Source organism: Acomys russatus, unplaced genomic scaffold (genome assembly GCF_903995435.1).
Source record: "Acomys russatus unplaced genomic scaffold, mAcoRus1.1, whole genome shotgun sequence".
Taxonomy (NCBI): Eukaryota; Metazoa; Chordata; class Mammalia; order Rodentia; family Muridae; genus Acomys; species Acomys russatus.
Window position 1 is genome coordinate 1 of NW_026131415.1, and position 14,654 is coordinate 14,654.

The window sequence follows — 14,654 nt, forward strand, 5'->3', positions numbered from 1 at the left end:
CGGAGAGCTGAGAGGAGGATAAGAGCAGGAGGTCAAAGATCCTGCCAAGTGCCTTGTGTACTTGAGTCAGAGTTTGGCTCTGGCTGCTGGTTTTTTGAAGTAGACTTGTGGTACTGAGGGTCAGAGGACTCTGAGCTGTGATGGGTTAGAGTCTCACCTTGGGATGCTGGCTCTTTTGTTTCTGTTTCTAGCCATTCACAGGATCACAGGGTCTGTGTGCTTATTAGTCTCTGGTGCTAAGACTTATCCTTAAATGTCTATGAAGATGCCTGTCCCACTCTCTTTGGGATCTAGTGACACCATGTGAAGGAGGCTGTGTGTGACAAATGCACTTGAGAAACACATGCAGCTCACAGATTTCTATGTAATTTGAAAACACAAGAAGCATATCCTGATAAATAAGTGATGTGAGAAAGAGCCAGGACATTCCAAGGACAATCTGGTCCTCTGACCACAGGTATGGGTTTGTGTGAAAGATGTTTAGACCATGGTCAGCCTGAGGGGACCATAGGATGTTCATGTAATGAATGAGAGGTAGACTATCTTTGGAATTCAAAGATGAGTAATAACACAAGGAGGTCCAACATGGAGATGAATCCTTCTATTATGAGGAGTTACAGTCTTTCTCCCTGGCTCTTAGCAATGGAGAAAAATTCAGAATTCTTTTGAGTTATTGGTGAACTTAATGTCTGCCATGTCCAGAATTTATGCCTGAGATAAGCAGTTGTGTGTGTGTGTTTGTGTGTGTTTGTGTGTCTGTTTATTTGTTTGTTTGTTTTGTTACAGGATCTTTCTATGCATCCTGATGTGGAGGAATGCCTTGAGTGGGTTTAACAGCTGCCCATAAAAAGCTGTTTGGCCAATCCACTGGGCAGAAAGATAGAAAGTGGAAGGAAGGGATTTCTGGGTGAGAAGCATGAGTATTAAGGTGGGAAAAAAGAGACTAATGGAAGATAATCAACCTGGGAGTTATCACACTGAGTAAGTTATTGGTTTATGTGTTTGTTTTGATGATAATAAGATTAGAGTAGCTGAGATTCTGCTAAGCCTAGTGCTTGCAGATTAAAAATAAACCACAGTTTCTTTTTCTGTTCTTTGGGAACTAGCTGGTTAAAGAAAACCAGTGGTTTAATAATTTACTGTGTTACCTAATGTAGGAAGACTAAAAGGTACAGCAACAGCCTGGAGCTTGCTTTCTAGATTTGTCTTGTCTCAAAATCATGGACATATTCCTTCCGGTGCCTCCTAAGTGCCAGAATTAAAAAATGTGTCACCACACTCAGCCTCAATAATGAGTATATTGGAGGCAATTGCATACAAAGATACCACCCAATTATTAAACAATCATTTTCTATCTCACAATGGCTCCATAACAAATCTAATCTTCATAAGAAATAATACATTCTATCTTTATGTTACTGCAAATCTGTTTTAAAGTGTCTTTCTAATTGTCTTTATTGTGCCATAAGTCTAGATAATCTTAGATGCAGTATGTTTTTTTTCCTAAGACAAGGGAATTTTCTTTGTAGGGTGTATTAATTTAACAATATATAATAGAATTTGAAAACTTTCTGTGGGTTAGACCGACATGTTACATTTCTGAAATTTCTGAAAATTTACAACCATGGAATATGGCCTTTATATATATTTTTTTTTTTGCCAGAATGAAAGAGAAAAAGAGGAAATGTATAAAAACGTCCCACCAAACTTTGAGGCACTGTTTGAGATCTTATTAGTTGTTCCTTTGGAGACTAATGAGAAACAGTATGGGTAAAATTTGCAATAGATCAAAATGATTCTGCCTGTGTTATGAAGCATTTTCTTTTAGAAATTGAATGATAAAATTTTGAATCGTAAAGTTGCCTATCATATAATTGTATTTGAAACCTCAGTTTAGCATAAAAGTATCAAGAAGGAAGATGTTACAATATCATAAAGACCAGCTGCCTTCAGTAACAGCCAAATATAATAGATATGGTGCAGAGGTAACTTATTTAGGTATCCCCAGTTAGTGTTTTGCTGATGGAACCAAAAATCAATTTCAGTACAAAAGGGAAATTGTGAGATAATATAACTATGGGGCTTTCTTCAAAGCAACAAAATCATGGCATTTTAGACTGAGATATGAAAGCCAAAAGGAATATCTCAGTGGAGGCAATAGTGAGTCAGGCAGTGATTGGCTTGTTTCCTCTTGGCTCTAGGTAACTACATTGCTTACCCAGAACAAGAAATACTTTCAGGTGGTGATTAACTCACAGATTCTGGCCATGATTGCAAACATATATGCCAATTGTTTTATTGAGCTATCTCAGGCAAAGAAAAAGAGAGGAAATGGTGAAGAGGAAATTTAACTGACAGCTGTGTTTATCCTTCCTTTAAAATTCCAATCTGCCTCTGTTAGGTATATAACGGGTTAGTGCAGCAATTCAACTGGGTTTGTAGAGAAAAACATAATATGCTGGGAAAACAGAAGACCTAAATTCAGGAAAGGAAAATCTTTCTGTTTTTTCAGCCTGTAGGAGGTGATAGTTTCTGCATCACTTCCCTGACAAGAAGCAGGGATTGTGGACAGTTTTGATTCCTGATTTGCACTCTTCCATTTCACCAGGGTTAGGGAAAATCTGCTACATTTAAACACAGAGTGAAATCTGGAAGGTGAAATTTCAATATAAACTTTCCTGGGATATTCCATTCTGAAGGGGGAAAGAAGAGATGTCTTCCTCACAGGTAAATGAATATGTGTGTGGGACAAGTTGATTGTCTTTACAAAAATACGTCATTGCCAGAACTTCAGAACTTTCACTATGCTGACTCTACTTTTCAGAAGTACTTTTCACATTTGATTCTCATTATTAACTCTTTAAAACTTATGTCACCTGTGTCCTTAAGGCAACTCATTTGCAAGTCTTTTTTCAGGACAACTTCTACAAAATAAAAATGCAATCTGTAAAAATTAAAATTTTTGTCATATCAAAGATAAATATAGGCACTGAGTTTTTACAGAGAGTGAGATGGGTCATTATTTAACTGTGAATAAAAACCAATATATTATGAATATTTCATCTGATATCCTCTTTTGTTAGTTCTCATCCTTCCTATTGATTGCAACTTTAATAGCATCACTCATGGTGTGGTGATGATGTTATTGGACCCCCACAAGTGTCCCCATCCACAAGTTCAGTGCTGCTGGCCTATTGCCTCATTGCAGAGAAGTCAGAAAAGTCTTTTTCTCAGAATATAATTTAGTTTTAAAATGCATATTAGTTATTTATAACAGAACAAGTTCTATAGTTAACATATTTTTCCTTGTGTCAAACATAGAATTTATCCAATGACCATGAGAGGACACTCTTATTTTTATTTTCAGGCTCCACTGACTTTCAAGGATGTGGCTATAAACTTTTCAAAGGAGGAGTGGGAATGTCTGGACTCTGCTCAGAGGACTTTGTACAGAAATGTCATGCTGGAGACCTACAACAACCTGGTTTCTGTGGGTGAGAATATTTTTATTCCATGCTTGCTACTTCTTCTTGGGGATGCCTAAAGCTTCTACTACCTAATATTTTGACTTGACTTCCACTGCTTAGCTTATCTCATAAGGTTTTATAGGTATTGATTACTGTCTTATATATAGCTAACTTCTTACATCCCTTTACATTGTTTTTACATTTAACCTAATAATAATTCAATCTTTCATAACATTTGTGCTGGTAGCCAGTAGCACTTATATGTGAATCCACTTTGAATCCCACAGTTATCATGTTTTCACTATTATTTTACTTAAGATTTTCATTTCAGTGTCAATTTAAAATAAATTAAATACAGAATTTTAAAATCTATTGAGTTATAAAGAGTTTAAAATGTCTTGGAAGGAATTGAGAACTAGTAAATCATTGATGTACAATTTCTCCTTTTCCATCTTCCCTATTTGGCACAATGCTGTGCTAGTACACAGCTACATATAACGGTGTGTCTGTATTTCTTTTTGAATTCACAGGCATTTTTGTTTCAAAAGCAGATTTGTTAACATGTCTTGAACAAAACAAAGAACCCTGGATTGATGATAAAGAGGACATAGAAGAAAAAGAACAAGGTAAGATGAAATAAAATGACATAGCATGTGAGAACTCTAAACCAAGGAGCAATCTAGACCTGAAGAGTGTTTAGATAACATCTTCGGCAGAAAGTAGGCCTAAGACTTATTTCAGAACAAGGAACAAAATGTCTAGTACAGTATGGATCTTATGTGATTTTTAGCTGTTTTACCTTAATAGCGTTGATCTGAAATACATTATATTATAGACAGTTGACAAACTAGTAGATTGCTTTGTGTTCTAATTACTGAAAATATTTTTGTTGTATATGAATGATAAATGATTTGGAGGTTTCCATTACTTATTATCTTAAAAGGATTTTATATCCTATATTTTTGCACTCAGTTTTTCTCTCTTTCACATCAGCCAAACTACCAGGTCTTTCCTCATTAACTCAATGTCATGATATTTTTCTATCTATCTCTCTATCTATCTATCTATCTATCTATATATATATATATATATATATATATATATATATATTACACATACACATACACACACACACGCGTGCGCGCACACACACACACACACACACACACACACACACACACACACACAGAGAGAGAGAGAGAGAGAGAGAGAGAGAGAGAGAAGAAAAGAATAAAAGCTAAAATGGATTTAAACATGGAATTTGGTTTGTGCTAGTAACTTCTCCCAAGGGTTTGGCATAACATATGATTAATATATCCAATGTTTTATATATGTATATATATATATGTGTGTGTGTGTACATTATATGTACATGTATATATGTATATATATATGTGTGTGTGTATATATATATACCCTTATTTTCCCCTCTCCATATATCTAGTACTACAAATGAGTTCTCACCTTGGTTGACAATTTGTACCTCTTTCCTCTTCTCAAAGCAGGATTTGACTAATATGAGTCAAGAATTATCTCTTTTCTGGTCGAATATATTTTTTGCGTTGTAAGCCTTTTGTATGTTAAAATGTATCTCTCTTTTTAGGTTGGAGAAAATTTCTTTTTCAATTTTGTTAAAAATATTTTCTCGTTTTGGAGCTTGTAATCTTCTCTTTTGCATATTCCTATTATACTTATGCTTAGGTTTTGTCTTTTCTTCATGCCCTTTATTTGCTTGATGTTTTGTGTAAGGAAATTTTTTCAATTTAATATTTTTTGACATATGTATCTATTTCTTCAATTGTGTCTTCTGTGCCTGAGATCCATTCTTCCATCACTCATAATTTGTTGGTGATGTTTACCTCTGCATTTTTTGTTCTTTTTTTAAGTTTCTCAAATCCAGTTTTTTCATCAGTTTGTGTTTACTTTCTTTAGTCTATTTTCCTTTTCACATCTTGAACCATTTTATTAATGTCCTTCACCTGTTTTATCATATTTTCCTATGATTCTTTTTGTTTTTGTTTTTGTTTGTTTTTTTTCTTTTCTCAACGTTTATTTTTTTTTAAAGACCTTAAATTACAGAGCTATTTGACAGTCTCACTCTCCAGTGTTTCCCCTCCCCTTAAAAGGTCACTGACCATTTTTTTCAATGCAATCTCAGCCATATCAGGTTCTATTTTACACATTTTCAACACCACACTTGTGTAAATGTAGCACGTTTTCTTTATCCATTCTTTGATTGAGGGACATCTTGGTTGTGTCCAGTATCCAGCTACTGTTGCTATGAGCATAGTTGAGCAAGTGCCCTTATGGTGTGATAGGGCATCTCTTGGGTATATGTCCAGGTGAGCAAGTGCTCTTGTGGTGTGAAGGGGCATCTTTTGTGTATATGTCAAAGAGTGAAATAGCTGGGTCTTTAGGTAGAACTACTCCCACTTTTTTGAGAAACCCCTAGAGGATTCCCACAGTCCCTCCAGCAATGGAGGAGTGTTTGCCTTGTAACACATCCTTGCCAGCATGCGGTGTTGCTTGACTTTTTTATCTCAGCCATGCTGATTTGTGTAAAGAAAAATTCTAGAGTTGTTTTGATTTGCATTTCCACAATGACTAAAGATGTTGAACATCTCATTAAGTGCTTCTCAGCCATTAGAGATTCCTTTGCTGAGAATTTTCTGATTAGAACTATACCTCATTTTTTGGCTTTTCAAGACAGGATTTCTCTGTGTAGTCTTTACTGTCCTGGACTCGCTCTGTTGTACCCCATTTTTAATTGTATTACCTGGCTGCCAACAAGACATGCAGGGGTAAAGATGAAGCAGAAATTAGTGAAATGGCTAACCAGTGACTGTCCCAGCTTGAGACCCATGCCCTGAGAGACAGCACACCCCTGACATTGTTAATGACAGTCCACTGTACTTCCAGACAGGTGCCTCCTCCAATAGCCTGTATCGTTTCACATCATGCTGATTCCAAGTTTGACCTATAGTCAGGTGAATGGGATAAGGGTCTGACATGTGTGGTTCTCAAATCTGGCAGGTCTCTTCAAGATGGCTATTAGTACTGCGAAAAATAGGCTGGTCTGTTTCTCAGGATTTCAGGAGTATTCAGAAAGTCAGAGCATAGAACTGTTTCTTCTTGCACTTTGGATCCCCTTGTTTCTCTAGGGAACATGAGACATTGCCGGCATTTTGGGGTAGAGTCCACTCAGCAGCCAACTGCGAGCTCTGCACTTACTGAGCTCTTGATTCGCAGACTCTATGCCTGCTGGAGACGTCCATTTTGCAACGAGACCCTGTCTACTTCTATTGTCCAGCAGGTATTAACATTAAGAAAAGCACAACTGCAGGACAGAGGCTCAAACCATGTCCCTGGTTTCCAGAAATTGTAGTCCACAACTTAGCTACTCACTTGGTCCACTATCTCCATCCATGCTACTCACACACCATGCATGCCTTGTAGCAACATCTTTGAGTGCTACCTTTCAAATATTTTTCAAAAATATTTCTTCTTTCTATTTATCTTTTGTTCCCTTCCAGTTGAGAAACTATTCCCCATTTCTCCCATTATATTACATTTCATCCTACAGTATGGATTTTCAAATAAATAGTGTTCATATGTGAAACAATATACAATGATAAAAAAGAAGAACATATACAGAGGACTTTTTATGTATTTGTAAGTACACATATCTATATATCTGCACACACACACACACACACACACAACACAAACATGAAGAGATAGAAGCAAATTCTAAGTAAAACATGTTTTTAACTTGAGAATGAGAGTAGGGACCATAGAAAGTTACCTGAGTGATGCTGGAGTGAAAGAAGCGATGGGAAATGTAATTAATTTTCACTTCAATAGAAATTTATTTTAAGTTATGTTTGACTGTTCAAATGTCATGTCTGGAATTTCATATTTTAATTTAAAAAAAATATATATATATATAGTACTGTGGATTCAAATTTGATTTTAGTGACATAAAGATGTTTATCTTGTTAAGAACTCTTTGGTTTCTAAACAACTTATTATTCTTAGTGAATAATCCTTAAAGTTTGTGAAAATTTTAAGCCCTTTATTTTCATGTACTAGGCACGGATTTTACATGATACACTAAAATTTTTATCATGTTTTCTCTTGTGTTCTTATTAATATACTCTTTGATTTCAAAATCATTAATAAATCTCGCATTCAGAGGAAAAACTGAAATAATATCGTAGTTGCTCATTTCTATCATTAGTTCGTTCATGTATTTGGAAAATGATTGATGTCCATACTGTTAATTGAGTGTCACAGTGAAGAATAGGTTTCTATTCATGTGTGATACTTACAACAATTTTGTTTGACATTATCTGTTCCAATTAATAAATTTTTTGCAATGTTTGTTTTTTTATTGAAAATTAAAATCATTCATATTGCATCTCAATTGCTATCCCATCCCGTGCATCTTCTCATTCCTCCCTCCCACCCACTTTCTTCCCATTCCCCTTCCCTATGACTGTGACTGATGGGGACCTCCTCTCCTTGAATAAGGTGCTAGGTTATAAAGTTTCTTCCTGGTAGTCTCCTATCCTTCCTCTGACTGCCATCGGGCCTCCACATCTAGGGTGCATGGCCAAATAAGCGGCACCAGAGTTTGTGTGAAAGTCAGTCCCCAGTCTCTACTTAACTGTGGAGAATATTCTGTCCCTAGGCTTGGTCTAGGTAGGAGTTTGATGATGAATGCACATGTTGTCCTAGATCGTGCAGAACCCCTGTGCCCTGATACGTGCACCATAGTGTTGTTCTTCTTCCAATCAATATTTAATGAAGACATTAATATATATTATGTAATATATGATAGTTTAATGAGATATCTTCTAACATCCATTATGATCAGGACATTTGTTTCCTTGGAAAAAAATTGCTGCAGTTCTGTGTTGTACCATTTTGCTATGATCCACAGTTTGATGCCGTTTTATGTAATATATATCTATATTATATTAATATGCATCTGAAATATCATATAGTGATTTGCTTTCATTACTTTCAATTTTGTCTTCTTACCATACCAAGAAGCAATTCCCAAAGAAGTATACACAAGATTCTTCCCTTAAAGAAATACCAAAAAAATTTGGTTGTAATGTCCTTTCAGAGCTGGAGAGAAAGAAGTTCTGGGAATATTCACAGGACAGGAAAGTTCGTAAATCATGTCATTATGGAAATGATCTGTGTGAAAAATACATGTGTTTCATTTCTGAAAAAAAAAATCAGGAAGCTCTGGCTTATGCTGAGAGAACTCAGTCTGTACCACTCATAATTTCACAATTGGAGGCTCCACAGGGAAAGGGTTCACAACAAGTTTTGGAATACAAGTCTATTGTGCACAGAAATGGGAAAATATTAAGTAGGGAATGTAAAGGTCAACACAGAATACATTTGGGATGCAAATTTTATAAATGTAATCTGTGTGGAAAATCATTTACCAATTCCTCAAAACTTCAACTTCATCATAGAATCCACTGTGGAGATAACATTTATAAATGTGCTAAGAGGAAGAAATCATTTACACAGTCATCAAAACATCAAGCTCAACACAGCATTACTACTGGACAAAAATGTCAAAAATGTAATGAATGTGAGGAAACATTTACCTCATCCTCTGCTTTTCAGGTTCATCAAAGTATTCATTCTCAAGAATATCTTCACAAATGTAGTGAATGTGGGAAATCCTTTGCCAAATCTTCAAGTCTTCATGTTCACTACAGAATCCACACCAGAGATAAACATTACATATGTAATGAGTGTGGGAAATACATTTACCGTAACTCAAATCTCCAAGTTCATCAAAGAATCCATACTGGAGAAAAATCTTATAAATGTAGTGAGTGTAGGAAATCCTTTACTCGCTCTTCAACTCTCCAAGTTCATCAAAGTATCCATACTGGAGACAAACCTTACAAATGTAATCAGTGTGGGAAATCCTTTACTCATTCTTCAACTCTCCAATGTCATCAAAGAATGCATACTGGAGATAAGCCATACAAATGCAAGGAATGTGGGAATTCCTTTGCTTGCTCTTCAACTCTCCAATGTCATCAAAGTATCCATAGTGGAGATAAACCTTACAAATGTAATGAATGTAGGAAATCCTTTACTCAGTCTTCAACTCTGCAACATCATCAAAGAATCCATACTGGAGATAAACCTTAAAAATGTAATGAGTGTGGGAAATCCTTTACTCAATCTTCAACTCTCCAATGTCATCAAAGAATCCATACTGGAGATAAACCTTACAAATGTAATGAGTATGAGAAATCTTTTACCCAGTACTCAAATCTCCAAGTTCATCAAAGAATTCATACAGGAGACAAACCATATAAATATAATAACTGTGAGAAATTATTTACAATGTCATCAAATCTTAATGTTCATCAAAGAATCCATACTCGAGAAAAACCTTAAAACTGTAATGAGTTTGGAAAATCCTTTATCCAATATGGTAAATCATTTACACAGTACTCATAATTTCAAGCTCACCACTGAATTCGTACTTGGGACAAACCTTACAAATGTAGTGAATGTGGAAAATTCTTTATCCTCTCCTTTCCAATTTCATAAAAAATCCATACCTCACAAAAACTTAACAATATAATGAGTGTGGGAAATGCTTTACCAACTCATCAAGTCATCAAGTTCATTACAGAAACCTCACTGAAAATAAACATTACAAATGTAAAGGCTGTGGCAAGTGTTTTACCTTGTCTTCAACTCTCCATTTTCATCAAATAATCCATACTAAAAGAAACCTTATGGGTTGAAGTAATACAGAAAATTGTTTTGGAAGTTCTAAACTCTTCAAGCCCACCACAGAATACATACCCAAGACATACCTTATTTATGTAAAGAATGGAATGTCCTTTCCCCAGAAATCATATCTTCAAAGACAACATATCATGCAAATTGGAGACACGTTATTTTAGTACAAGCTGAAACTTTAGAGAACCTGGAGACACACTACTTTAGTACAAGTTGAAACTTTAGAGCACCTAGAAATTTTCTATAAGAGTCTAACTTGATAGGTAATTACTCTCCCAGAGTTCATTTGAGCAACATGGTTTTTAAATGAGAAAATGCTTGTAAGTATTTAAACAATGTGGAAATCTTAGCTATTCTCAGAGAACCCATACAAGGAATCCTAGTACTTGGTAGGAGTTGGAAAAATTTTACCCAAAAATACTTCGTATATTTTTATTACATAATTATTTGGAAAATAAAATAAGAAAGAATGTTTCATGCTATTTTAATCTGATGCCATTGATTAGTGGTGCTATAGAATTCATGTCAAAGCTGAATAAAGAAACAATGTTTCAAAAAGTAAGGATTTAAGCCAGGATAATAGTACAAATATCTATGCTAAGACTAGCCTGTTGTATAATGTTCTATATAGTTTAGTATAGTAGAATACTGGCAATTTAAAGATATATTCTATATGAAGATCATTTTGTTGGTAGTCTTTGTGCTTTTTATGGATTATACATTATACTTTTAAATCTGAAGCTAATTCCTTATTTGTCATGATTATTAATAAATATATTACACCTCTGTTCTATTAATTCTGCCTTCCTGTAATTAATATTCACTAAATGCTATGATGTTGTTGTTCATATCATTAATTCCACAGTTCATAATGCCAACAAAAATATCTAAAAAAAAAAACAAATTTGATCCCTGTCGAAAAATTACAAGACATCATTAGGAAAACAATATCTGGGGAGCAGAGGAAACACTGAGTATAGTAAGACCTGAGTGCTTGGGTTTTGGGGGAAAAGTCACTGCCATTTGGATCCATTGTGCGAAGATGGGATTAAGGCTTTAAAATGCCAAATATTTCTCTGGTTCATATGTTTATGTTAATAGAGTATGTGAAACATTTTCCATCATCACATTCTCCTTTATAGGAGTTGGATCTAAAATATTGCTTCCTTAAAGAATCTGTAGCTACGAAGATGAGGCAAATATGCCTCATCCCTAGTTATACATAATAATCCTGTCTCTGAACAATGCTAAGTGTGATCCTATGTAATTGGTACACAATGGGTGTTTACCCTAGGGATTCTATTGATGAAATGTAAACCAAAAATTACCTCTAAAATGTTATCTTAATGTCTATACATAGAACTACTGAGATATTGTGGTATAAGTCATTCAAATATGTCGAGTATTTTATGAATGGATTCATTAATAGGTGATTCATCAATATTATAAATTAACAAGTTGTATTTACTTTAAATGATGCAATTAACTATATTTTGTAAGGTTTATATTTAACTTCAATCATATCAAGGTTAAAATGTGAATAATACAGAGGAGTTAATATTTTTTTGTGAGTACAAATAGTACATATTCTGTAAGATAATTAAAACTCAAATGACCTAAGTTCATATGAGATATTTGTTCAACCCAAGTACAGATAAAAATTGCTCTAAAACATCGTCATAGTTGATGAAATGTTGATTTATAAGCCATAATCCACGCCTCAGAAGGTAGCCTGACTCTGGAACTACCTCCCATTATATCATAGTTTATAAAACAAGCTAGATGCTTTAGGTAAACTGTTTAATGTTTCATGGAGGATTTCCTTGCCCCTGAGAATTTTAACATTAGTTTGAGACTGTCAAGTTCTCAGATATATTCTCAACACGATGGATTTTCCACTAGGTACCAATTTTAAACAACATTTTAAGCCCTTGATTAGAATAGGCATTTGTTGATGAAATAGGTGTTTTACTGGACTTGGAAGCTGTTCTCCTTCATTTATCTGTCTTCTACAATATGTGGGATCAAGAACATCAGTATCAAGTAAGAAAACTGATTGAATTTTGGGTCATTCTTGAGTCTGAGTTAGATATTTCAGCAGAAGTTCTTTCAGCAATTTTCAGGTTAGGATTTTACAAGTGCATGGTGACTGGACTGAGGAACTGCCTCTTTTTATATTCTGTGGATGTGGCCTCTATTCTGGCTAAATATGTAGTTCTATTCATCTTTATGTATGTACAGTCCCTGAGCATTGATATGGTTCCAATTCCACAAGAGCTGTACCCCAGGTCCATGGAAATGAGAATCCTATACAAACTTCAACCATCAGACCATTGTACCTTCTGATGGTTGTAGAACTCGCCTGGTTAAAATTGACAAAGGTAGTGAATTACAACTCGGCAGACTTATGCTAGGGAACTTGTGTGTTTGGCACAACACAGGGCCAGAGGTATACCTTGTTTTAGACCAACTAAATTTTCCATGGAAACCACTACCCTGACACAAAATTTTCTTTCTGATGCACACAGTGTGCTTTTATGGTTTTATTATCAGGGCTTGAATTAGACAAGCCTGACTATAATAGCACAAGGTCTGGATTCCTTCTGGCTTTGAATGCTATGGGGATTTTTGGACTACTGACTATGATACAGATGTGCAAGGCTTTATGGAGTAATGAAATTTTGACCAAGTGTACACTGAAAACACAGTATTACAGTACCAGTTGGTCTCATGGTAAATATAAGTGTGAAAAAGTAGGGGACCAGAAGTCTATGTATGAAAAGTAGGAACATGAGGGAAACTGCCGAGGGTCCCATTTATTTCCTCCTATGTAACAGACCTTATTTTCATGAAGCCCCATTCAATGTTGCAATATGCTTCTAATGCTATATGAATGAAAAATTAATTTTCACTATATATTGTCAGTGAGTTGTGTGGTCGTCTGGTCCCACTAGACCTGTGTTTCATTGTATTAAAGTGTGATTGTACAACTCTTAATTCCAAGTAATTCCACAGTGTCAAGTTGAGAGAACTTTCTTTGGTCTTAACAGCCTGAGGTAGTAATTTCTCATATGGAATCTTGTGGAAGGCTGGAGTTTTTATTAAGCAAAAGGCCAATGAGGAGATAATTTTTTAAAAGTACCTTTGACTTACTCTTTCAACTCTGGCTATTTTAGGATGAAGAAATGGCCATTTTTCCACAGTACAAATGCTCAGTAATGCATATTTTTGTTTTCTTTTCATAACTAATTCTCATTTTTAATCGTCTTTGTAGTTGTAAATGAATGATAAGCTTTGAAACAACATATATTCTATGTCTGCAAACTAGAAAATTTCCTCAAATTATTGGCATTTACTGCAAAGATAGAAGTCACATTTTGTGAAATAACTCCTAAAACTGCAATACATAATAAATAAGACCCAAGAGCTTATGGGGTTGCAAAACAGAAGAGTACAGTCCTTTCACACTTCTGGCTGTAGGTATTAAAACTCATATCTGAAATCATCTATGACAGTGAACTTTTATTTGACAAGTATTCCATGTAAGTCATATAAATGAGCTAAATTGTGCTAATGAGTAAAAGAAATGGAACATATCCTGGGAAATGTATAATTTCCTTTCTAAAAATAACATTGAAGCACTACAGGCATGTAAAAACAGAAGTTTATGAAAACTAATGAGTATGGTCAGTTCCTATTTTCAGACACTCATATATTTTTAGATGTTAAACAGGAATATAAATGACCACGATCCATACCACTAACACCCAATCCTGGGCCAGCGTATGGGTGTTTCATCTCAGGGATTTCAAGAAGCATAAATGCAACAGGCTGCAGCAGCTAATAGAGTTGCTCTCATCTTCTCAATTTTCTTTCTGCCTCTGCAGACTCAGAGCAGTGCACTACTTGAAGACAGTTTGTAATAACGACACATTTTAGCATTTTCTCTCTTTGCATGATTGTGAATCATCAGTGTAGATTATACCTTATTCTTTTAGTCTGATGGTTTTAAAGACATACATCAAGAAACCAGTGTTGGAATATGACGTGACATTACTATATCATACATGCAACTCATACTGTGTGAATACTGAGTATGATAAAATTGGTGAAGTTATATACAGATATATCAAAATAGTTTAAAGTCAACAATGCTAACTTATCTTTATGTCTTTTAGAATGGAGTAGAGAAAAAAACTGTGATGGCTACATCCTTAGTGCCGCTGTTCCTACTATGAGCATATATTCCTACATGTACTATTTAATATCACTAAAATCATAGTAATAAATACAAAGAGGTATTAATTACATGGACTAGGTAAAAAATAAATGTCATGATTTTATCATATAACAGCAGGATAGCTTTCCTACCTTTTATACTTATTTAGA

General features: G+C 34.8%; 1 protein-coding gene and 1 pseudogene across 1 annotated transcript; both read left to right on the forward strand.

The window, feature by feature from the left end:
- Window positions 1-2,712: 2,712 nt before the first annotated feature.
- On the forward strand, window positions 2,713-6,852 carry LOC127186185 (zinc finger protein 724-like). Its single transcript, XM_051142655.1, has 4 exons — window positions 2,713-2,727; window positions 3,368-3,494; window positions 3,998-4,093; window positions 6,629-6,852. Exons 1-4 carry the CDS (start codon window positions 2,713-2,715, stop codon window positions 6,850-6,852), a joined length of 462 nt encoding a protein of 153 aa, XP_050998612.1.
- Window positions 6,853-8,690: 1,838 nt separating this feature from the next.
- On the forward strand, window positions 8,691-10,067 carry LOC127186184 (zinc finger protein 501-like; annotated as a pseudogene).
- The last annotated feature ends 4,587 nt before the right edge of the window (window positions 10,068-14,654 follow it).

What these genes read in the sequence shown, in the direction of transcription:
- LOC127186185 (XM_051142655.1), top strand. An exon ending in CAACAACCTGGTTTCTGTGG is followed by an intron (nt 3,495 to 3,997) that starts GTGAGAATATTT and finishes TTGAATTCACAG; the next exon opens with GCATTTTTGTTTCAAAAGCA. An exon ending in CATAGAAGAAAAAGAACAAG is followed by an intron (nt 4,094 to 6,628) that starts GTAAGATGAAAT and finishes TTGTTTCTCTAG; the next exon opens with GGAACATGAGACATTGCCGG.